This window comes from Microtus oregoni, unplaced genomic scaffold (assembly GCF_018167655.1).
Source record: "Microtus oregoni isolate MIOR12 unplaced genomic scaffold, Mior012 000001F_ref0000356, whole genome shotgun sequence".
Lineage (NCBI taxonomy): Eukaryota > Metazoa > Chordata > Mammalia > Rodentia > Cricetidae > Microtus > Microtus oregoni.
In genome coordinates, this window is record NW_024543060.1 from 89,305,147 (window position 1) to 89,328,149 (window position 23,003).

At 43.3% G+C, this 23,003-nt stretch overlaps 1 protein-coding gene across 4 annotated transcripts in view; it reads left to right on the forward strand.

Annotated features, from left to right (window-relative positions):
- Ano4 (anoctamin 4) overlaps nucleotides 1-23,003 on the forward strand; it is a 320,973-nt gene that overhangs the window by 251,833 nt on the left and 46,137 nt on the right. For all 4 annotated transcript variants that reach the window (XM_041677181.1, XM_041677189.1, XM_041677199.1 and 1 more), the window contains 6 exons: nucleotides 3,936-4,042; nucleotides 8,280-8,335; nucleotides 10,404-10,525; nucleotides 12,601-12,735; nucleotides 13,759-13,855; nucleotides 18,993-19,053. In XM_041677181.1, coding sequence (XP_041533115.1) covers nucleotides 3,936-4,042; nucleotides 8,280-8,335; nucleotides 10,404-10,525; nucleotides 12,601-12,735; nucleotides 13,759-13,855; nucleotides 18,993-19,053 — 578 coding nt within the window. The remainder of the gene's footprint in view (nucleotides 1-3,935; nucleotides 4,043-8,279; nucleotides 8,336-10,403; nucleotides 10,526-12,600; nucleotides 12,736-13,758; nucleotides 13,856-18,992; nucleotides 19,054-23,003) is intronic.

Sequence of the window (23,003 nt, forward strand, 5' to 3'; positions counted from 1 at the left end):
GAAATTTTAAATCATGGCGATGTTCATGCTGGTGAGAGCACTTCTCCTCATGATCTCAGTGATTCGGGATAGCAGGTTGAAGACAGGAGTCTGGAGAACTAGGTGGGCTGGATGTTGGACACGGAGGAAGGAGGGTGAGGGAATGCATTCAAGTTTGCAACTTGTGAAATCGAGTATATGGCAAAGTTTGTCTTTTAAAAGGGACTAGAGGAAGAAACAAGTGTTCTTTGATAAAACTAGAGATCAGGAGCTTTGTTTCGGATGATATCTAAGCCTGTCCTTGAGTGGTAAGGCATTATATCCCTCATTTTCCCAACAAGTAACTATGTTCCCAAAAGACTCAGAGACTTATTGAAGACACAGCTTTCATGGGCGCAGAAAACTTGAACCCAAGTGTTCTGGCAAATGGCCCTGTGGGGCAATCCTCATCCCTCAACTTCCCTAGGCTTCTGCTGTTGCCAAAGGCAAACATAAGGTTAATATCCCATCATTGAGATAGCATTAGGCAAAGGATCAGCTATGACATAGGTAACTGCTGCCTGTACTGTCGATGTGGAGTCTACTAACCACAACTAAAATCAATCAAGTTAAAATTTACCCTCTTAGGCTCCCTATCGATAGCTCAAGTTTTCAAGGGATACCTAAAGTGGGTAGGAGCCATATTGGATAGCAAGCATAGAGAACACTAGTTATTGCTGAGATTTCTGTTCCGAAATGCCGAACTCTAGCCATTCAGATTAGAATTATCTAGAATACGATGAAAGTGGACCCTCATCCTGATAAGCATGGTCTAGGAAGAAATTTAGGGGGAAAATTTAGTTGCTTTCTGCTTTGAGGTTGATGTATTTCATACACTGGCTCTTGAACACCTTTTCCAAGCCCACAGCCGTGAATGTTTGCCTCCCTTTTATCTAGTAAGCTTGGACTCATGTCTGAGGATGGGAGCTAGGTTAGCTCGCCTCTGTGTTTCCCGCACTGAAAATACACAGATACATAATACCTATGTTTACCCGTGTTCCACCCACTTCGTGTGCTGTCCGCACTCCCAGTGTCTGGTGCTCTGCAAAGAGAAGCCTATTATTTTCTTATTAAACCCCTCTGCACACCTTCTTCCTCCTGTGAATAGTTGCCAAATGGAAGAGCCACTCAAAGACAACACTGTTTTGTTGTAGCAAACAAACACAACACTGAGGTGTTTGTAGCTAACACCAGCTCCGCAGCACAGTCCTTTCTCGTCCCTCCTCTCCTGACACAAAGGACATTGAGACTCTAATAGAAAAAACCCAAGACAGCTGACCACCATGAGAATCAGGAGTGGAGATCCTAGCGGGGAACCAATTGGATCAGGCTCACCTGTCCATCACTTAGCAAGTCAGCCAGTCCCTCGCCCTGAGGAAGACGGTGATGTCTAGAAAGGCCCCGTTCACACTCACAAATACATAGGCAAACTGTGCTCCCGAAAGGTCTTTTTACGAATAAACAAGACATTAAACATGCAGGGTTTTTCTTTTTTTGGTTTTTCGAGACAGGGTTTCCCTGTGGTTTTGGAGCCTGTCCTGGAACTAGCTCTTGTAGACCAGGCTGGTCTCGAACTTACAGAGATCCGCCTGCCTCTGCATCCCGAGTGCTGGGATTAAAGGCGTGCGCCACCACCGCCCGGCTTCGCAGGGTTTTTCTTAAAATTTTATTTTTATTCTATTATTTGTGTATGTGTGTGTGACACGCACGTGAGTATCTGCAGAGACCAGCAGAGGGCGTCAGATCCCCTGGATCTCGAATTTACAGGCAGTTATAAACAGCCTGGCATGGGCGCTGGATCTGAACTCCGGTCCTCTGAAGGAGTAGCAAGCATTCTTAACTGCTGCGCGCCACCTCACCAGACTCAGAAGACGGCTTTTCAATTCCTCTTTGCCATTTTCTGTGTGCCTTAGGATGTCGCATAACCCTGTGAAGAGGTAGAAAAGGGAGATGGATATACGGAAATAAACCACAGAGTTTCTCATCCACCAATCTACTGCTTATTCTCTTTGTCGTTCACGGTAAAGTTAAATAAAAGCTCAGAACCAAATTCACTTCATCTTAATTTTCTTTTCAGCTCTTGGTACAAGTGATTTTCAGTACACGTGGTAATTTCCATAAGTGTACACACAGGGTTTCTATCTTATCTCCCCAGGTACCCTATTCTCCATTCGAGACAAATAATATTGCAGGATATTATATATAGACATACAAACACATATAAGCATACATCTTAGGCACCCCCCCCACAGTCAGTCTACATATGGATCGCCAGATGTGTGTTAGTGCAACTGTGTCCATGTGCCCTCCCTTGGCACAAGCAGCTCTTTAACTATCTGAACCTTGTCTTCCTCCTATACTGTGCTGGTGCCACCCTGCCTGGCTCAGTTTGGATGTTTGTAATACTCGCCACGAGCACCGTTGGCCTCCTCCCAGCTCTGGAGTCTCCTCTGTGGAGTAGTATCACAGCTTGCTCATCTGATCCCCCACATGAAAAATTAGGTAGACTATTTCTGGCTTTTACTGTTCTAGCTCATGCCATAATGAGCATCCTGGTACATCTGTTACTTTCTACGTGGGCAATTATATCAGTGGAATACATTTCCAAGAGAGGAGTTTAGGTTAGAAGACACATGGATATATTTGCATGATATTGGCCAGTGTGGACAAATGACCCTATACTCCTTCACCATCCTCTAGGCAATCTGTGAGAGCCAAGTTTCTAATCTTGTGGATCCTTCTCAGGGACTTGTAGCTTGAGACATGTATCTGCCAGAATTGATCAGGCCAGTGTCCATACCTATGTCCGTGTATGTGTGTATGATGTTTTTGTAGCAAAAAATAAGTAAACATGAAAACTACAGTGTAGTGAGCTATCACATGGCATTCCACTTGTAGTAGGAACCCACTCTAAGTCTCCTGGGTTGATAAACCTTATATTTAGGCAAGTAATTTTGATATAATATTTTATGTGTTATATGTATAATATTGATGGTAGTCTACATTTCATCACATCTTGGGGGAAGAGAAGACATGATCACTTCATGGTGAATTGTATGGTCTTAGATCCTCTGTCTGTTGCTTGAAAAATGTGTCCTTAGAATGGCATGGCTACTAGAAATGGAAGGGCAACATTATTGTGGGAGAAGTAGAGAGAGGAAGAATCCAGGAGCTATATTGTAACTGGAAGGACAACTAAATGAGAACAAAAAAGTCTTAAGTGTGTGCTTTAGAAAGTTTTCACCAGGAAAGACTATGGGAAGGAGGACCAGGCTCAGAGCTGAGCCCCAGATGCTGAGTTCTCACCTTAGTGCCGCCCCAAACTGGATCTTGTCGCCTTGTTGAGTAGTGCAGCTAGAAGATCTGCATTACTCAAACCAACTTGGAATCCTAAACTCCCTGAAGCAGTTCTGTGAGCAGAACATGGGAGAGGGCAGGGTCAAAGACACAAGAAGATTAAAGACAGAATTAACTGAATCCCAGCACTTGGGAGGCAGAGACAGATGGATCTCTGTGAGTTCGAGGTCAACCTGGTCTACAAAGCCAGGACTATTTAACAGAGAAACCCTGTCTTGAAAAACAAAACAAATCAAAAAGTAGAGTTAACCTTATTGAGAAAAAACTAAACGAGATACACCTAAATTACTGTTAACTTGTTTTAAGGTTTCTTAATTTCATAAAGCCCTGATTTTATCCCACTGTTATGCTACCAGTTGATATCAATGCCCAAGGTCCCAAGAACCAACAGTGTACAGAGTTGTGAGCTTCCCTGGTGTGATCTCTGGGCTCCTGCATGCTGTTCCAGGTGTGCCCTCTAGGACTGAAGATACCCCCACCCCAGAAGCACCCAGATAGAACAGGCAACTTCTTTTACCTCCCATTAATCTTCAACTTGTGTTTTCAATGTGTGTGTACAGCTTCATCATTCACAACAAAGACACCTTCTTCAACAATGCCACAAGAAGCAGAATCGTGCATCATATTTTACAAAGAATAAAGTATGAAGAGGGCAAAAACAAAATCGGTGAGTATTGTCAGCATTACAAACACTTGGTGTTGGGGATTCTATAGACTTTGTCCTTGGGCTCCTTACACCCTCCAGCTACCCCCTTGATTGAGGATTCACAAGTGCACTTAACATCCTTAATTACCTTCTTTGAACAGCATTTATCTCATTTATCTGTGACCATTGAGGCAGTCTCTCAATTTATCAGATGTTTATGGGGCACTCATGAGCAAGGGATCAAGGGGATAAATGCAGTTCTTTCTTACAGCTTGTCTATAGAAAGCTAAAAGATACATAAATACAATAATCAATATGAATAAATGATAAAAGGTGTCATTTTGAAGGTAGACTGGAGAAATCACCGAGTTTGAGTGGTAGGGAAAGCTTCCCTGAGACACTGAAATATGAGCTGAGCTGAGAGTGGCAGAGGCAGCGTAGGAGGACGGAAGGGTGTGGTGTTCCCTGAAGGGGGATCAGAGATGGAGTTATTCAAACGAGTCTCATATCCCCCTCTAAACTGCCTTCAAACACTATATTTTATGCATTTTATGAGAGTAAGTTTATATTCTGTGACCATGCCTTATTAAATAAGTTACTCTGTATCAGGAAGGTTTGGGTGACTTTGTCCGTATCTGTGTCCCAGAAAAACTGTTACTTTAACAATGCAGTAAGAAGGCAGGAACATCCATCACCGGAACAAGTAGATCTTAATATAAATAATTAACTGTGGCAGGGGTTGGGGTTGTGGAGGACTGGCTAGCCAAGAAATGCAGGAATGGGGAGGAGAGCAAGTCCTCCATATATCCAGTCTCTGTGATCTCAGCCTTCCATGGTCCCAATCCTCCATCTTATCAGGCTGAGGTCTGGAAGTGTTATAAGAGCAAAGCAAAGCAGTCTGCTGGAAGCTTGCAGAAGACTTGCTTTCTTGGAGTACACAAGACAACTGTCTAGAAGGTTCCAGGGAGGCATCACCCCACGGAGCCGTGTATAAAGATACCAACATGCCCTCAGTCAGCACACACTGCCGGGACTACAAGTGATAGATGCTAAAGAAATTTGCCGAGGGGAGTGCTGGATTTACCACCAGTGTCCGTCCAGTACTTGCAGATGGCAAAGCTTAGCACCGCATCATTCAACATCCAAAAATGGAGTGGATCTTTAAGGAAGCAGAGTGGAGACACCCCTGGAGCTGAGGGCAAATCCATCCATTACTGACTTGCAGCGAAAATGACCTACTCATCACACTTCCTGTGGGTAAGGCTGGACTGCAGAATAAATCATTTTAGCGACTGGATCCACAACCTCAGACACCTCAGTCGCTCTGCCAAATCCAGAGAGGCAACGTTTAACAGTTTGTAAATGTAATGGCCTACACGCGCATTCGGCAAAACGACTACCGTGCGGGGTGTGGGAGACATGTTGTACAACACCACCGCGAGAGAAACAGATTTGAGAGTTTCCCGGACTCGGGCTCAGTGTGAGTCACTAGCCTAAGGAAGCTGTGAGAAACAGGCGGCGTGTGGGGAGGAGAGCGATTACTTTAATGCTCCACAGCACAAAGGAAAATGTGATGGGGAGAAGTGGATCACTCCCTGCTCCACATTTGAAGACCTGGGGAATGGAACACCAGAGAGCTTCAGTGCAGGTGGGTCTGGGAAGCCTGAACTGCATGTAGGTCATTCTTACCATGGATGGGGTGATAACTGAACACAGCCCACAGTCTCTGCAGCTGTCATCCTCCCTTGAGACACGCCCTCACCTCCGTGTCTCTGGTGACATTCTGGTTGGAGGGAGTTCCTCCTCCTTCTGAATTCCTGTGACTGTGTTTTATGTTTTGCTTTGTTTTTTTGTTGTTTTGTTTTGTTTTTTGAGACAGAGTTTCACAGAGTATTTCTGGCTGTCCTAGAACTCACTGGAACCAGGCTGGCCTTGAACTCACAGAGATCCGCCTGCCTCTGCCTCAGGAGTGCTGGGATTAGAGGCATGCACCACCGCTGCTCAGCTATCTTTTGTTAATATTTATTATTTGTCACACACACCTTATTTTATTGTCTTGAGATACTTCCTATGACACTATGCAGATCTGCCACCTAAAGAGACTCATTCTTGACACTGATCTCCTAGATAGTTTAAATATTGCCTAAATCAATTTCTTCATGTTAGTTCCTTTAATATGGTTTATTAAGATGAACTTGTGTTGTGCTGTGCACAGCTTTCTATTATATTTTTTTCAGTTTACATGGTCTTATAATAAATAGCAAGCAAATCAATGGGAAATTGTGGAAAGAGCTATTAAGGACTATTTCAGAAACTAAAAATAGCTTGAAAGCAGTGTCATTGCTTACATTTATATTATTATTATTATTGGCATATCCTACAACTCATAACACACCAGTATGCTGGATGCCTGCTAGTGAAGAATACTAGTTAAGATGGCACGTCCTTAAGTTTTAAGGAGTAATCTTGTTCATTTGTACCATCAGTGTCTATTGTCTAGAAGTATAAATTAATAAATGTTTATTGAGCTGAATTCAAGACTTGTTAAACATAATGTATCCCTTTCACCATCCTAATATGGTCAAAACCTTGGCAGTGACACCATGGGGCAATTATGATGCCAATTTTTTTCATCTCCAATTGTGAGCTGTTCTCACAACTCATCCAGAAGAGATGCGAAGAGAAAGAATGCTTTCAGTATTCCTAAAGAGTACTGAATGCCACGTTGCCACCTTTCAGGAGAGTCTTGGTAGAACACTCTCTCGGTTCCTGATGAAGAAGGAGGATTCTATTCAAGGACCCCATCCTTACAAGCTCGTAAGGAGCCAAAGATGGTATTCGGTGATAGAGCACAAGCCTGAGTTCTGATTTCCAGCACCACGAATAATGAACAATTAAACAAACGAATGCTCGGGAAACTAGTCAAGAAGAAAGGGAAGCATGTTGAATTAGAAAATCAATCAGAGAATAAATTGTCAAGCAGTCAATTGCGAGGCTGTGTGATTAGCTGGAAAATATACAGTAAAACTACAAATGGTTTGTTTTTCTAATATTTCACTGTCACCTCTGGTTTCATAAGAGGAAGAAAACACATTGGGAGGAAACTGAACTCCATGATAGAATTAACGTTCAGCCCGCGCTCTCTGCTGCCGAAAACCCTTTCTGAAAATGTCACCTTGCATGAGACGACACTGGTCAGAAGCCACACAAGAGGACTTATTTCTAGACATGGTTCACAAAGGTCTTTGGGTGGAGTGTGAACTGCCACTGTGTGAGGTTTTCAGCCTCATTCTGAATGGGTTCCAGTAGGAAAGTCAGATTTAGTAAAGCCCACTTTCAAGATCACAATTAACAACTCAACAAAGACTCATTTGTGTACATGTACATAGACAATAGCTCTTGAAATTGATTTGTATTCTCAAGTTTTGTGTTTAGAAGGAGGACTTCGGGGGAAAGACTATAAATCTTAGTGGAATTTATACAAGTCGTGCTTGGCATCTAATAGGTCCCTGGGAGTCCTGTTTGTTTGGTTTTTTCCTAATTCTCAGTAGAGATTCCAGGAAACCTAAGCTTTCTACATAATCAATACTTTACCCGTTCTCTGCAAAGTGTGTGTTGAAGGGCTTAAGTGTGTTAGATCAAAACAAACATCCCCTAGTGTTTGCGTTTTAAGTGTGCTCCTTAGACCCTGACAGTGTCAGGCATTCTAAGCCATGGGTGTGTTACTATGATTAAAAGTATCAATGACTGAATGTCGGAAGGGAGTAAGTACACGTGCAGTTTCCCGTTAGGCTGGGTTCCTGGAGTCTTGTCAGGATCTAACATAGAGAGAGTGTTCATCAAGAAGGGAATAATAGCCACTTGAGAGATATAAAACCTACTCACGCTTTTGGAGGCCTTTAAAAAATGATTTGATTAACTCTTTGAGAATTTCATATGAGGTATTTGGAACACATTCACACCCCACTCATCCTCTCAACTCCCAGATCCATCCCTACCTCCCTAATGGCCTCTAATGTCGTGAACTCCTTTTTAAAATGTTTAATGACCCATTGACTACAATTTGTGCTGTGTGTGCTCATGGGACTGGGGCTATTCACTGCGGTGTGGCTACCAGTAGCCACACTCTCCAAAACAATTAGCTTTTCCTCCCCGTGATGCTGTGTTTTCCAGGAAGCATTACTCCGCCTTTACTTAGTCTTGATCACTGACGATTCCAGCTCAGTGTTCACTGAAATGGGCTTCCTTGTTGCTTCAGGTCTGAACCGCTTGCTTACCAATGGCTCCTACGAGGCTGCCTTTCCGCTGCACGAGGTATTGTGTCTCCTTTCCTTACCTCCCTTCAATAACTTCTTGTTGCTAAAATTAGCTCCTAGGAATAGTCTTTAATTTGTTGATAAGGCATGCATCGGAATTGTCTTAACGTGTTTAGTAATTAGGGAGCGTCTTCTTCATCCTTCCACCTCTCCCTCGGCGTCAATTTATTTCTATCTTTTTATGTAACTGAAAGAACATTTAAATCAAGAGTCACTCAGCATGAATCCAGAGAAACAGCTTGAAGACTCTAAGTCATGCAATTAAAAAGGCATTGGAAGGAAGTACCAAGGGAGGATAAATGTTCCTGAACTATATAGACTTTGCAATAAATACATTTATAGCTCTTCTTTGAAAGAATGAGAGCAAACTACTTTGCAGAGTATCAGATAAGCAGATATAATGAACAGAAATTAATAATATTGTATCCGTTATAGTAAGATGGGTAAGTGTTGATAGTGTCTTTATTTGCTTAGTACTAAATAGGACTTTAATAAATCATTTTTAATGGATTTCCTAAGTATAACTGTGATGGTCCTTACCTTGAATTTCCTAATGGATCTTGGGTTGTTTAACCCAGGATCTATCCCTAAATTTACATGGTTATTGAGACATTGTCATTCCATAAATGGGGCCGAGCCCTCACTGTGGGTCACTGTATGCGTATAGACAAACACCATAGCTTCTGCCCTCTCGAGCCTGAAGGACCAGTGGGGAATTGGAGGGACATTTACCAACATACTTTGGAGGCTGCCGAGTGAATGACAAATTTCTCCCAAACATATATTGTTTCTGACATGTTAAAGTTTCTTTAACAAGTTGATTTTTAACATCCAAGGTATATCAAAGGTTAGCCATAATTTGGTTATTAAGCAAACTAGAAGCCATAATCTGTGATCTTCTTCACAACTTGCCAGGAGACGTTGATAGAATGGCAAGCCAAAGCTTTGCCACAATGATTTTCTGGAGGCACGGGCTCCTGAGTCTGGTCATTCTATTCACCCAAAGCATCCATGACTTCCTGTGGTTCTTAGCATTGCCAGTGGCACTGTGTACCCCCACCCAGGTCCCAACCCTGTGCCTGCGCATGGCCGGGGGTGAGCAGACGTGAGAATGCGTGAAGAGATGTAGCTAGTCAGCCCTGCCATCACCCATAGTCCTCCCCAGCACTTTCTAGACTTAGCACAGTCCTGGCTCTCTGGGAAGAGAACTGACCGATCATGGTTGCAGCACAGTAATGGAGCCATCGCTCTTTTGCCTTTCAACTTAATTTGATGCTGCTATCTCTCCTCAAAATAACCTTCAGAAGCTGAGTGGGAAGCTATTGTTACCTTTGTTGGAGAAAGGCTGACCCTCCCCTAAATCACACACTGGATTGGTGGTTAAGCTGAAACAAGCCCGCTTAGTCCCAGCGTAGTTCTATTAAGAAAGGATTTCTAGGCTACTGTGAATTGGCTTCCCTCCAGAGGTATCCTTTTCTGTTTGTGCAACTGGCATCACCATGAACGTCTGGCCTCACATCTGTGGAGAGGTTGCGTAGAGCTTTGAATTATTAGGATCTGAAGGTGGTGTCCAGCTTTTACATTTAGGATTTCCATGTTTGTGAGTCTACGTGACAAGACCACAGTGGTGGCCACTTGTTAAACCTCATCAGGAGAGAAGTAGAGTGCTACCTAACCAGCCTTGGGCATGGCCTCTGAGCTGGACTATCGGTTCTGACCATGGAAGAAACACATTGTGGTTGATAGTGTCAGTTTCCTGATGAATTAGCAAAGTAGAGCTCAGACTTGAGGAGGTTTGTGCACGATCTCCCGGTGAGGAAGCAGCAGAACTGAGCCTGGGCATTGCCCCCCCCCCCCCGCCCCATTCTCACAAGCACATGCTCCTTGCTTGCTGACCTGGGCAACAAGACCAATCCAAAGTAACGGAGTAAAGAGGAAGTGCCTCCCCTTCCTAGAGAGGGAGCTGCTTTCGTCCCCTCTCGCCACTGCTACCTGAAGACACAGGTGTCACTGTCTGGTTCCTCGTGGCTGTGTGTCACTCACCAGCAGTGCTGTTCTTATCCCAGGGAAGTTACAGAAGTAAAAACTCCATTAAAACCCACGGAGCGGTGAACCACCGACATCTCCTGTACGAGTGCTGGGCTTCCTGGGGCGTGTGGTATAAATACCAGCCTTTGGATCTGGTAAGGTAAGTTTTTAACTAACTGCACATATAAGCATGGCACTAATGAGGGCATACTGACACCTGGAGGAAATTTACTTGGGGAATGACCCATTCAGCTCTTGCTCTAACTCGGTTTTTCCAGAGGGTAACCTTTCAGAGGACATTGGCTGTTCTTGGTAAACCCACCCTCACTCTGTTGAGGGTGATGCTTCCACCATAGGGACCTCAGGGAGAGGCCATGGAAGGGACAGCCGTGATGGGTTAGACCTCCCACAAGACTCCGTGAGGAGCAAGTCATTCTGTAGAGAGGGAATACTGATTAAATATATTAGTGATGATCTAGAATATTACTTCCCACAGTTGACTGTCTCTGATCCAAAAATCCAAAATTGTTTCTCTAATCCTAAACTTCCTGATCACTGATATGACAAGGGGAACATTCCTTGTCCGATCCCCAGTGATAAGCCAAGCAATACAGAGGCGGTGTAAACATATGTGACTACAAATAGAAAAAGTAAATTGTGTTTAGACATAGATCCTTTCCTAAAGATGCCTCACTATGTGCAAATATTTCAAAATTCAAAAGCTACAGGTTTGAAAGTTGAAATACTGCTGATGCCAAGCATTTGGGGCAACAATTATTCAGTGATTGGTGCAAATATGACAGACGAGAAACTCTTATCCAAGGTGTTTTGAGATTAATTTATTCTAATCTTACGCTAATAATATTTAAAGATTGTTTTGATTTGTAGGTACAAATGAATCAGCTTTAAGCTTATGAGAACTGTGTATTTATATTTTTGTTGTTGCTTTCTATTGTCTAGACCTGTCCAAACTGTCGTGGCAGTGTTGTGAAATACCAGCTCATTATTTATTTAAAGACTTATTTTTTTAAGGTTGAGTGATAACAATCCACAATCATGAATTCCTCATTGAAGATTGAGCCATATCTAATTCTTTAGACTAGCTAGATAGGTTCATTTACATTGGGGCCCTATAAAAAACAATAACCATATAATAAAAAATAGATGAACTCAGAAAGGAATAATGAAAAGATAACTCACTTTATACTCCATCTCCCCAAGTAGTTGATCTTCCTACCACAGTCATTGCTGTCTGTTCAGCATAGACCAAGCAATTGATAAATTACACCCCCTTCTCTGTGGGTCCCAAATGACACAGATGACCCACATGAGGGAAAAGTACTTCCAGAGATGGGATCATTTTCCTTTGGCCAGATGCAGTGGTGGTAGACAAGGGAGCAGAGGAGGAAATAAAAGTCAATTTTCTTTGCGGTCTCTGCCCCTTTAATTACCCAATTACACTGATGAGAAATTAGGGAACGTTGCTAGAGTAAACCAGCTCCACGAGAGCGGCATTATGATTGGAGTTTTATAGCCAGTCCACGGTCTCTGGAGTTGAGAAGCTCAGTTTCCTGGAAGGGAAAAAGGCCCTGAGTATTGGAAACAAGTAGAAAAAAATTACCAGGCTGTGAGTAATTAGATAAAATGTGTGAGGGAATTTGTAAGATTGGTTGTCAGATAAATGGAAAGACTGAAAGTGGGGTTATGGTGTCCCCATAAGTAAGGCAGAGCTGGTGGCTGGTGGCCTTGACTTGGTCTACCACGACTTGAGTAGAATGAATCATGGAGCATCTGGAGAGCATCTGTCTTGAATTTTCCTCACCCCTTAGATGCTGCTTTCTCTTTATCTCTTGCTCTGACCGCGTTCTCACATCCCCAGGCCTCTCCTGTCACTTAGGCTGCCCTTGCTCATTATCTGCTTGGTGGCAAGGACAGAAGTGCCTTTCCTGGCTCCTTCCCCACTTTGACCCCTCCCAGTCCATTCTGTATTCTCAGAGTAAGCTGGTATATAGCAATGTCCTTTTAGGGGCGGGGTCATTCTGCTCCCTTGGTATAAAATAATGTGGGAGTACTGTCATCTCAGAGCTTTGGGTCGACCAGATAGCTGTTTCTTCCCTTCATTTCCCTTGTCTGTTTTCCCAGGAAAATCACTGCTAAGTGACATACCTGAGCCAAGTGTTATAACCCTGAACTTCACACATCACTGTGGTTTCAAGGTTTTTGTGTCCCAAACAGGCGGTATTTTGGAGAGAAGATCGGGCTGTACTTTGCCTGGCTTGGCTGGTACACAGGCATGCTCTTCCCTGCAGCCTTCATCGGGTTGTTTGTCTTCCTGTATGGAGTCACCACTCTGGATCACTGCCAAGTCAGGTACGGGAAACCCATGGGGGAGCTTGCTTTGGCAGTTTGCACTTTGAGGTGGCGTAGTTTTTCCACTTCTTTCTCAGTCTCTGGTGGGAACGTGAAAAGCTTCTCTAGGTCCCCTATGTCCCTTGTCCTCACAGCTTTGGTCTTTTGCTACCATGGAAGCGGAAGTTACAGTTCCAGACAGATGTATGAGCAGTCATACATCCATGGACAACTCACTCCCATCCAGCAGCTACAAGTCGTTCCCTTTCTGAATTTTTCCCTGTCTTAAGGCTAGAACCTGCCGGTGTGGAATAGAAGCTAGCAATCCTGTTTTCATGAATTCTCTGTTTCTACAAGGAATCTCTATGTTCCGAAACAATGAAGACCCTTCGCCAAATTGTTAATGCCCATCATCAGTTCCTGTATGGCAATCAGTCCCTTGGTTTCCTCAGCAGAATATGGCTTCAGATATTCATAGACATCTTATTGCAGAACCGGACTGCAGTGATCTTAAACAATAATCTTCCTTTTAAGAATGAGTGGTTCTTTTTTGCCTCCTGCCTACAGAAATATTTTACTTTGTGTGACATTTTTAATAATACTCGGTTTTCTCCAAGGATTAAAATCTTTAGTTATTCCTCCAATTTATTGATTTTTTTTCATGCACATAGAAACAAAGGCAAGCTTCTGGAGGATCTTTCTGTTTTCATAATTCAATACGAAATTGCTTCCCATCGTAAAATGTGTGAAGGACTCATTTGGTACAATTTAGGGTATAAACAAATGTATTTCCCCAAGTTTAATATATTAATATGTAAATCAAGCTTATTTATAAGCAATGTGATAATAACCTTTTTATCACAATATTAATCCATGCAGGGGCTGTTTATGTTAATATCAGAAAAGACTGAGACGCTTCTGTTGGCATGAAATGAGTGTAGTGGGTCTTATTTATGAGTTGGACGCTCTAGCAATGTTTCAGAGGAAGAGCGGAAACACGTTCTGCGTCATCAAGAGGCCATCCTCCTCTGTTCTCTTTTTCAGTAAAGAAGTCTGCCAAGCGACAGACATCATTATGTGTCCTGTATGTGACAAATATTGTCCATTCATGAGGCTGTCAGACAGCTGTGTCTACGCCAAGGTAAGTCAACAGGCAACATCGTAGGTGGGATAGAATTTAATATAGGCTTTCCTGTGGAACACGGGGTGGCCGTACGCCTCTGTTACTTCTTACATTTGAGCCCCACATTGTGCTGTATGATGGGAATGTCAGCGCTCAGCATTCCATTGCAAATAACCCTTTGAATGCCATGTGTCTAAAAGATGCATCTCCAGGCACCAGCCTGAGATACTGCACTGTGGCCTGATGCAGAGAGCATGCTGTTGGAGTCAGGGGAAGTTCAGTCTGTGCTTTTGGTGTTCTTTGGGTGGTTTGTATTTATTGCTGGTTACATGTGGGGCCCAGGTCTCTCGTGGCGTAAATTCTGGTGAGCACCAGTGTGTTCTGTGTTGTTTGGTTCTTGTGATCCAGCGGATTTTATTTTTACACATGATCTTAGTCAAAAGGCTGGGAAGCAATGTACTCAATCTTTTACATATTAAAAGCTTACTCACAGTTTAAACACCGTCTCAATTTCTTTCCCTGCTGCTGTGATGAAATTCTCTGACAAAAAGCACTTAACAGGAGAAGAGATGATTTTGGTCCATGTTTCCAAGATGGTGTCCAACATGGCCAAGAAGATATAGTGGCAGGAGCAGGAAGCACATTGCTGCTGCAGTCAGGAAGCGTGGGAGGATGAATCTGTGTGTAGCCAGCTTTTTCTTGCTTATACAGTACAAGACCCAAGCCCAGGGAATGGTGCTGCCCATGTTCAGGATGCAGTTCTCTACATCAATTATCTAATCAAGATAATCCCTCATAGGCTTGGCCAGAGGCCTTTCTTCCAAGGGATTCCAGATCCTGTCAAATTGACCACTCAGCATTACCCATGACAGATGCACAGCTTTTACCAGCCTGGTAAAGAGATCCATAGCAGAGAAAATGGCCAAAAACTCCTACTCTAGACATTCTGTGGCTAACCAGGAACCTGGACACCCACATGTAATTCTTGGAGACCTCTGCTCCATGCAGCTTCTGAGTTTGACTCTCCTCTCTTCCACTTGTTTGCCAAGAGCAGTTGTTTAAGCTCTATGCTCCTGAGACTCTTTTCATCTATAAAACGGACATGCCAAACAGTAAGATCTTGGCTGGAAAGATGGCTCAGCGGTTAAGAGCATTTGCTGCTCTTCCAGAGGGCTTGGGTTCAATTCCCAGCACCCACATGGCAGCTCACAAGTGTCTGTAACTGCAGTTCCTGGGGATCCAGCATCCTCACACAGACATACAGGCAGGCAAAACATCAATTACAAGATACAAAAACACATAACAATTACAAGAGAAAAACAAAAATGAAAACAACGTACATTGGATTCTACTGTAGTTTGCCTTAAAAAAGACCAAACAAACAAACAAAAAAAAAACAGTAAAATTCTCAGTAAATAATAGTTGTGGCCATTTAACTTTCTTTATCATTATTGCCATTAATCAAATCCAGCTCAGCCACCTCTCATTGACCTTGCACAGGTGTTGCCTTCCTGGGACTAAGCTTGTCATTCTTAACCACAGTTAAGTGCCAGTCCTTTCTGCCCCATTCCATGACACAGCCTGCTAAATGAAGAGTGCTTTGAAAATAACGCTCAGGACATGACACTGTGATTTCTGTCGTGTGCGACCTCATGCCCCTTTCTCATGGTATGTCTTACTTTAAAAAAATAGTAGATACATTTATCAAATTCCCAGAGGATTTTTTTTTTTTTTTTTTTTTTGGTTTTTCGAGACAGGGTTTCTCCGTAGTTTTTGGTTCCTGTCCTGGAACTAGCTCTTGTAGACCAGGCTGGCCTCCAACTCACAGAGATCCGCCTGCCTCTGCCTCCCGAGCCCAGAGGATTTTTTTTTAACTTCAGGGCAGTACCATAATTTCCAACAAAAGCTAGAGTTCAGGTTGAGGTAGGCTTTCCTAAAATCCGCTGCCTATATGTTTGCCTGGATTCCGGCTATAAAAGGGGCTGGCAGATTTTATCACACATCTGTGATGACCACAGCCTGGATCTGTCTAATGACTCCATTAGCTTTGCCCTGTTTTGTTCACTTAGGACAACAGAACTTAATAGGCAGCCCACAGCCCACCCATCCATAATGGCTACAGCCCTGCAGGTGGTGAGTCCTATGGGGAGCCCAAGCTGCAGCAGTCAGCTGGGAGTCTAAAAAGATCTGGGCTCTGAGCCTAGGTCACAAAAGACCAGAGAAGATGCAGTGCCTCTCCCTATCTTTAGAGGACACATAGATTGAAGCTGTAAGACGGATGAAGCAGAGCAACCTGGGGAACATATAGTTCAGAAATCAAGAACTCTGTCAGCAGTGCGATTTTGTTTGAAAAGTCGTGAGATAATTTATGTTTCCAAAGCCTGCTTTTGGAAACCATCAGATTTTTACAGTTTGGTCTTTGTATGGTGTCTCATGTGTTTGTTGCTTATGAAAAGACTTTTAATGTGAAGAGCTGCTTGGGTGAAACTCCCTTTCTAGGAAATCCTTCATAATTCCTCCCAGTAACCATCAAGAATAGTTCGGAGGACTCAGAGTCTGTATAAGCTTCTGTTGGCAGTACTTCTATCAGAAATCTGAAATAATCCTGATTGCAATATTAGGTTATTTCCATAATTGCTGGGTAGTTCATATTATTTCCAACCTGCATGTCAATTTCAAGACAGGTGTTATTATTACCATTGTACTCAGAAAGCTAAAACCTGTTCATTCTTACCCATAAGACAGTAAACCTGATAACCATGGGCCTCAGTTTACCAGGATACACACTTCTTCTTTACCACCAGGTCCTACTGAGCTGTATGATGTTTAGACTGAATTTTGCATTCGGTCTTCCCTAAAACTTCAGACTAGAGTCAAGAGTGACAGAATCCGAGTTCGGCAGGCTTCCTTTGGAGGCGTTTGTTAGAAATGTCAGGAGTGAGTTTGTGGGTCTTGTATCTAGAGAGTAGATCCAACCCAGGCAGCAGCTGCTCTGCTCACTCATCAGATGATGTGGTACCCTCGTCCTCGGCAAGCACAAGAGTCTGAAACCTACCTCCAAGTGACCTGAGCAGGGAGATGCTGACAAACTTATTGTTTTCTGCAAAATAAATAAATTAATTAAATTAAACCAATTAACAACAAAATACAAAGAACTGGCACCCACCAGACCCCCGGTGTCTCTCAAATACACTTGGGCACACTGCCATTCTGCAGACAGGTTCACGTCCTGTGATGGGAAGATGCTATGCCTCCAGGCTTCTGTCTTCCCCTTTTCTCCCTAAGTATCCTGTTTGTGCTTATTTTAAATTCTTGGCCTTTGTACTGGGGATAAATCAGTGGTCGTGTGTTTGCCTGGCCCATAGGAGGCTCTGGGCTTCATCCCCATCATTGAAAACCTGTTGCAGGTTTTGTTCTGTTGTTGTAGAGTCTGTGCTCCAGCAGAAAGTTTCTGCTGGGCCGGGGAGATAGGTGAGGAGGTAAAGCCCTTGCCATGCCAGTGCGAGGGCCTCAGCTCCCTAGCGCCCACGGAAAGCCCAGGTGGATGTGACACCCTGCCTGTAATCTCAGCATGTCAGAGACAGAGACTGGGAATCCCCTAAACGAGCTACGTTAGCTGAGTCAGAAACTCTGGGCTTGACTGAGAGACCCACCTCAATATACAATGTGGAGAACAATCAAGGAAGACACCTGGGATTGATCTTAGGCTCTCACACACACATGCACACGTGTAAATGCACACTCACGCATGCCCACACATACACATGCCCCACATAGATCGGTTTGGGACCGCCACCAGTGTCCCTTGGAATATCTTGAGGTGTTTGTTCGTATTTGGAGCCTGTTCTCTTGTTTTGCTTTGGTGGGACTTGGCCAAGGGGACCATCAGATGAGCTAGACTAGCATTTTGCTAGGAACCAGAAGTCCTTCTTTTCTTGCCTGTTCTGACTCATGCTGATAACCACAGTAGTAAACTGTCTCTTCAAATGTTGATATATCCTGTCCCAGGAAAGCTCTCCGCTGGGTCCCACTGATCCGTGTGCTCCCTGGAAACAGCATGAGAGACATCTGTAGAGACATCTGTTGTGTGGGTGGGAATGACCTGGGCAGCCCAGAATGACAGCCACAATTCAACCGAGAACCTCATGTCACCAGCTAGTACGTTCACCAGATACTCAGATACAGAGCCTGGAGCCACCATCTATCTACTCCTAGAACTGTTAGGATTATGTGGTACTGGGTGGCCAGCATTCCATCCAACAGATGAAAGGAGTAGGACTTAGATACTTGTGCCACATTTAGCGTTTGAACGTTGCCCATCTCCCCTACATTCAAAGAAAGAGAGAGCATAAACTTTTGGAATAATACAAAATCGTTGACACTGTGATACAGCAAGAAAACACCTATTTATGGGCATATTCTTCCAGGGACAGTAAAGTATCCTTTACTAGGGAAACGTACCCCAAAAGCTATGCTTTCTGTAACCGTTGGTCATCAGTTTGCCATGGACTTTGGTGGGATTTAGACTGGGGGTAGAAACGAGTGTGGCTGTTTGGCAGCAACAGTAGAACTTTAGATGACACTCTGGTGCAAAGGTAGTGCTATCTGTCTTGGGGTTATAGGAAGTGGGTGAGCAAATGCAGTGATTGCCTCGGGCTCTAATGAATGTGAGAGCGAATTCGGTAACAGTTCTTGTCTCTTGCATCTATAATGCTGAAATACAAAGTAACCCACAGAATGTTTGCTTGCAACTATATAGAAGCAAAATAGCTATGTTTTTGAAATGAATAAATGAGACATTAGAAACAATGTTTGGGGAGTTAAGAGCCTATAAATCAATAACAAAAGCACCTCCCTGGTCCTAAATATAGTTCTATCCATATCTATATATGTGTAAGAGTTTTTAAGGCATGCAAAGTGGAATTCTAAGAAGCCCTGTTGGAGATACATGAACCTGATGTAAAGGGAACACACTCTTTTCTCCGTGTCTGAATGTCACAGTCAGAAGACACCCACCCCCTTCTTACTCATTGTCAGGAGGAATATTCACCAAAGAGCCCTTACAAAGTATCACCATAACTACTTTTATGCCCCCGCTAAAAATAGCAGAGTGTTGTTCCTGAGAAACCAGCTGAATGGATTCTGTCATTTCCAGGTGACACACCTTTTTGACAACGGAGCTACTGTGTTCTTTGCTGTGTTCATGGCCGTCTGGGGTAAGTGAAGAACAGCTGTAGAACTTGAGTTGCCTCTTCTGCCCTGTGGTGGCTTCCTTCTTTAGAGCCTCCCTCTGGAGGTCATTGGGAGAAGCTTGAGTGAATTCAGTTGGATTTCTGTTGGCAACAAACAGGTCACTCGCTAATTTATTTGGTTTACTTTGAAAGTGATAATATATAGGGGAAATATATCTGATAGTTTCCTTTAAGATCTTGGACAGCTTCATCAATTTCCTTGGAGTCATCCACTATCTCTTTCTCTCATAATCCTCCTGTGGCTGATAGCTGTCAAAGATGTCGGATACTGTAGCCTATCTATGTATAGTCTGGTTCCTATAGGAGTTCTGCCATCCCTGGTGGACTATGTAATAATCTCTCATGATTTTGTTATCCTTAAATCCTCAATGCATCTGAATCCCTTGCAAATATGGAGAGGATGAGGAGGGGGAAGAAAAAGAACTAAACCAGTGTTTGCACAGAGTTTTGGCTACATGACTGAGATCAAGATCAAAAATAACACATACCTTGCCTCCCTAGAACATATAAGTGTCATAATCAGACAGTATAATAAGCAACGAGTGCTTCAGCTTTGCCATTTTTACAAATGAAGTGACTCCAGAAAATGAACTTATTGCTTAAGTGAGTGGTACCTAACTTTTTCTGGTTCTAGCCACACATAAAATGGGAATAGCCTCTGAGCATACTGGTGGACATTAGAAGAGTTTGCTCATAACCAGCGATGGAGCTGACATAAGCATCCTCACCCAGCATCCCCATACGCCAGCTCTTCCTTGAGCACTAGTCTGCTTTGTAGTGGGATATGTTTATATACAATAAATAGTCTTCTGGTGTCAGTCAGGAAGAATTCAATACAAACCTCTCATATCCACTTCAATATTTCTCCAATTTCAGGTACCCATTGCTAGACCTTTTGAGTGAGATAAGTTTTATCCTCCTACAACTGAACCCCTGAGGTTATACTGAAGTGAGATTTTGGTACAATGCCCTTTGTCTGGAAGGTAGAATTTGTCACCTCTTCCCTAATAATGCTACTGTTGTCCTGTCCTGTGAAGGACAAATCGGTTTTATTGATGGTCCCGTTGCCTGGCTTGACTGCTTGGTGATGGAACATGAAGTTAAGAAGATTCTAAGGTTACAAGTGGGACTGGAGACTTGACAGCTCTGAGCTTTGGAATATATGCAATATGAGTCTGATAGATTTTCAGTAAGACATTTTGGGCACAGAGGAACATTTTAGGGTGACTCTAGGCAAAGAAAACCTTGGGTAATTCATGCTCTAAATTGCTTCATTTTGATTGACAACTTACTGCTTAAGTCCTATGTTATTCCCAGAAGTGTGCTGGTTTGAGCAAGGATCTACCATCTGAGGTATTCCTTTGCATAAATGCATGTCTTTTGCAGTGATCTAGGACAGCCAAAAATAATAAGTTATACTAGTAGTATATGGTTATTGCTACACACTGTCATAGTCATTGTACATATCTTATCATTTAATCCCCACCACAACCTTCAAGAAAGCCACTATCACTGTGCACATGTTACAGCCGAGGAAGCTGAAGCAGATGCTAGCACATGGGCAGCCGTAGCTCCTCAGCTTCAGGCTAGGCACGGGTGCCATTTGTAAGCAGCTGCTTTGGCTTAGGAGCCCCCAGCCTGCGGATAACAAACCATAATGTTCATCCTGAGCCTCCCCCTTTTGCCACTGTGGGACGGTGACGTTTTGTAGAGGCACATCACTTCCAAAGGGAGCTAATCCTGTCAGGATCATATCTCAGGATTGACATGTTATAGCCCTGAAGAAAACACCCGCACTCTGTTTTCCAAATGAATCATTGCTAAGACACCCGCTGATGAGGGCAGAGAGATCTGTGGGACCTTCGGGTGGATGTGCTGGTCACCGCTTTTGCTTTGGTGTTCACCGGCTGAACAGTAAAACTCCATCTGGAGCCATCGGGTAGCACGGTCCCCACCCCTGGCTCGCATATTAGTTTTGCTGGTGTTCCCATGTGTATGGCAGTAGGGCTTCATGTCGATCTTCAGGTTACCCTGTGAACCCGGGACTCTGGACTAAAGGTATAACGTGGTTCTTTCCTCTGTGAGTCGAGGGACAGGATAATCGTGGGCTAAATTAGCTTCTCTCCCTAGAAACAAAAGAAGAATCATTAGGGAAATAAATGCTGGCAGAGACCTGTTGGGAAGTAGATTATTTCCCTCTGGTGTTCATTGCTAAGTCCTCTTTTTTTGCCCCTTATTTATTTATTTATTTACTTACTTTCAATGTTGTCTTAAAACTTACTCCCAGCAAACAAACAATGAGGTGCCCATTGGGGCACCACAAGCCCTCCAGTCAAAACGAGAAGATGGTGGATCCTTTGTGCAGAATGAAAGACTTCGTACAATTTTGTAAGAGATTGGCAAAGGAGATCTCCCTCCTCTTTAATTCATGTTATCAGAACTGGCCTTTTGTTTCTGGAGACTGTCTAATTTCATCTTCTGTGATCTTATCTACATGTCCGACAAAAACAGTATTGTCCCGTAATTAATTAAAAACACATTAACAATTAATTAGGTAAATTAGTATTGTATAGACAAAAAGAAGAGGCGTATAATTACAAGAACCCCACTGTGTGTGGATATGTGCACACAGGACAATTTCTCCCTTTCTCATAAACCATCAGAGTGGATCACTGTTTCCATTCTATAATGGAAAGGATTTAGAGGCCCAGAGAAGCTACATGGCTTACTCAGGACTATGCATAACTAATAAGAAATGGGGTCTGAAGTTTAAGCCAGATATTGTCTGTCCTATTCTAGAGCCATTTCCAAGTCTCCTCCATAGGGCCCACCAATTAAGATCTTGATTGATAGCAGACATTACACTCCTTGTCACAGGACACTGGGTGCTGTTGGCTGATATGATCTCTGGGGAGATAAGAACTAATGTCTACTCACCCCACGAAGGGAACTGACAGACCAAAGTTTTATACCACCAAAGTCCAGCTTGGTGAATCTATGAGTTTTATTGGGGTTATTTACATAAGCATGGCTAAGGCATGTCACTCAAAGCTGCATCACCAGAGCCCACCCGTGTATGGGCGACATCTCACAAAACCTGAAGGTGGCTGAAGAGGTTGAAGAACATCCTCCGTAGCAGTTCAGTTGGTCTGCGTTTGTCCCAGACAGCTCAGCTGTTCTGTTTCTTCTGGGTATCTTGGCTAGTCTGAGCATTTTCTTAACAGCTTGGATTGTCTCAGCATCTCCCAGGCAGCTTGGCTCATCTGTAGTGTCTCTTATTGGTTACATGTTTGGGATATGAAAGGCCTCGTGAATCTGGTCAGTTTCAGGGACTTCCTAAACCTATTTTTTTGTGTACTTCCTCAACTTCCCTGCAGAGTGCTTCTCAACCTGTGGGCTGTGACCCCTTTGAGATCAAAAGACCCTTTCACAGGAGCTGCCTAAGACACAGATGTTTACATTATGATCATAACAGTAGCAAACTGTTATGCTGTGAAGTAGCAATGAAAATAATTTTATGGCTGGGGTCACCACAATACGAGGAACTGTATTAAAGGGTTGCAGAACCACTGGTGTGGGAAGAAATGTTTCGCCTTCCCTTGGAACATCCGTCCTGTTGTTTGACCTTCCTTGTAAAGATCCTGTGTCTTAATGAGCTTCCTTCCAAGAGAAAGGAAACCACAGAGGTAGGTAATAAAAACAGTGATGTCTCTACTCTCCAGAGACTCCCAGTATAGCGTGAGTTGTTAATTATAGTACAGGTTATAGTACAGCAAAATATACAAATAAAGTATGAGTCTAAATACTAGTGTGGACAGGAAGAAATTGGGGGACATTATCAATGGTGGTTTGCTGCGGGTGCTGGAACCATGGGATCTTTCCATCTAACAAAATCCAGCAATTTTCCGTGGGCA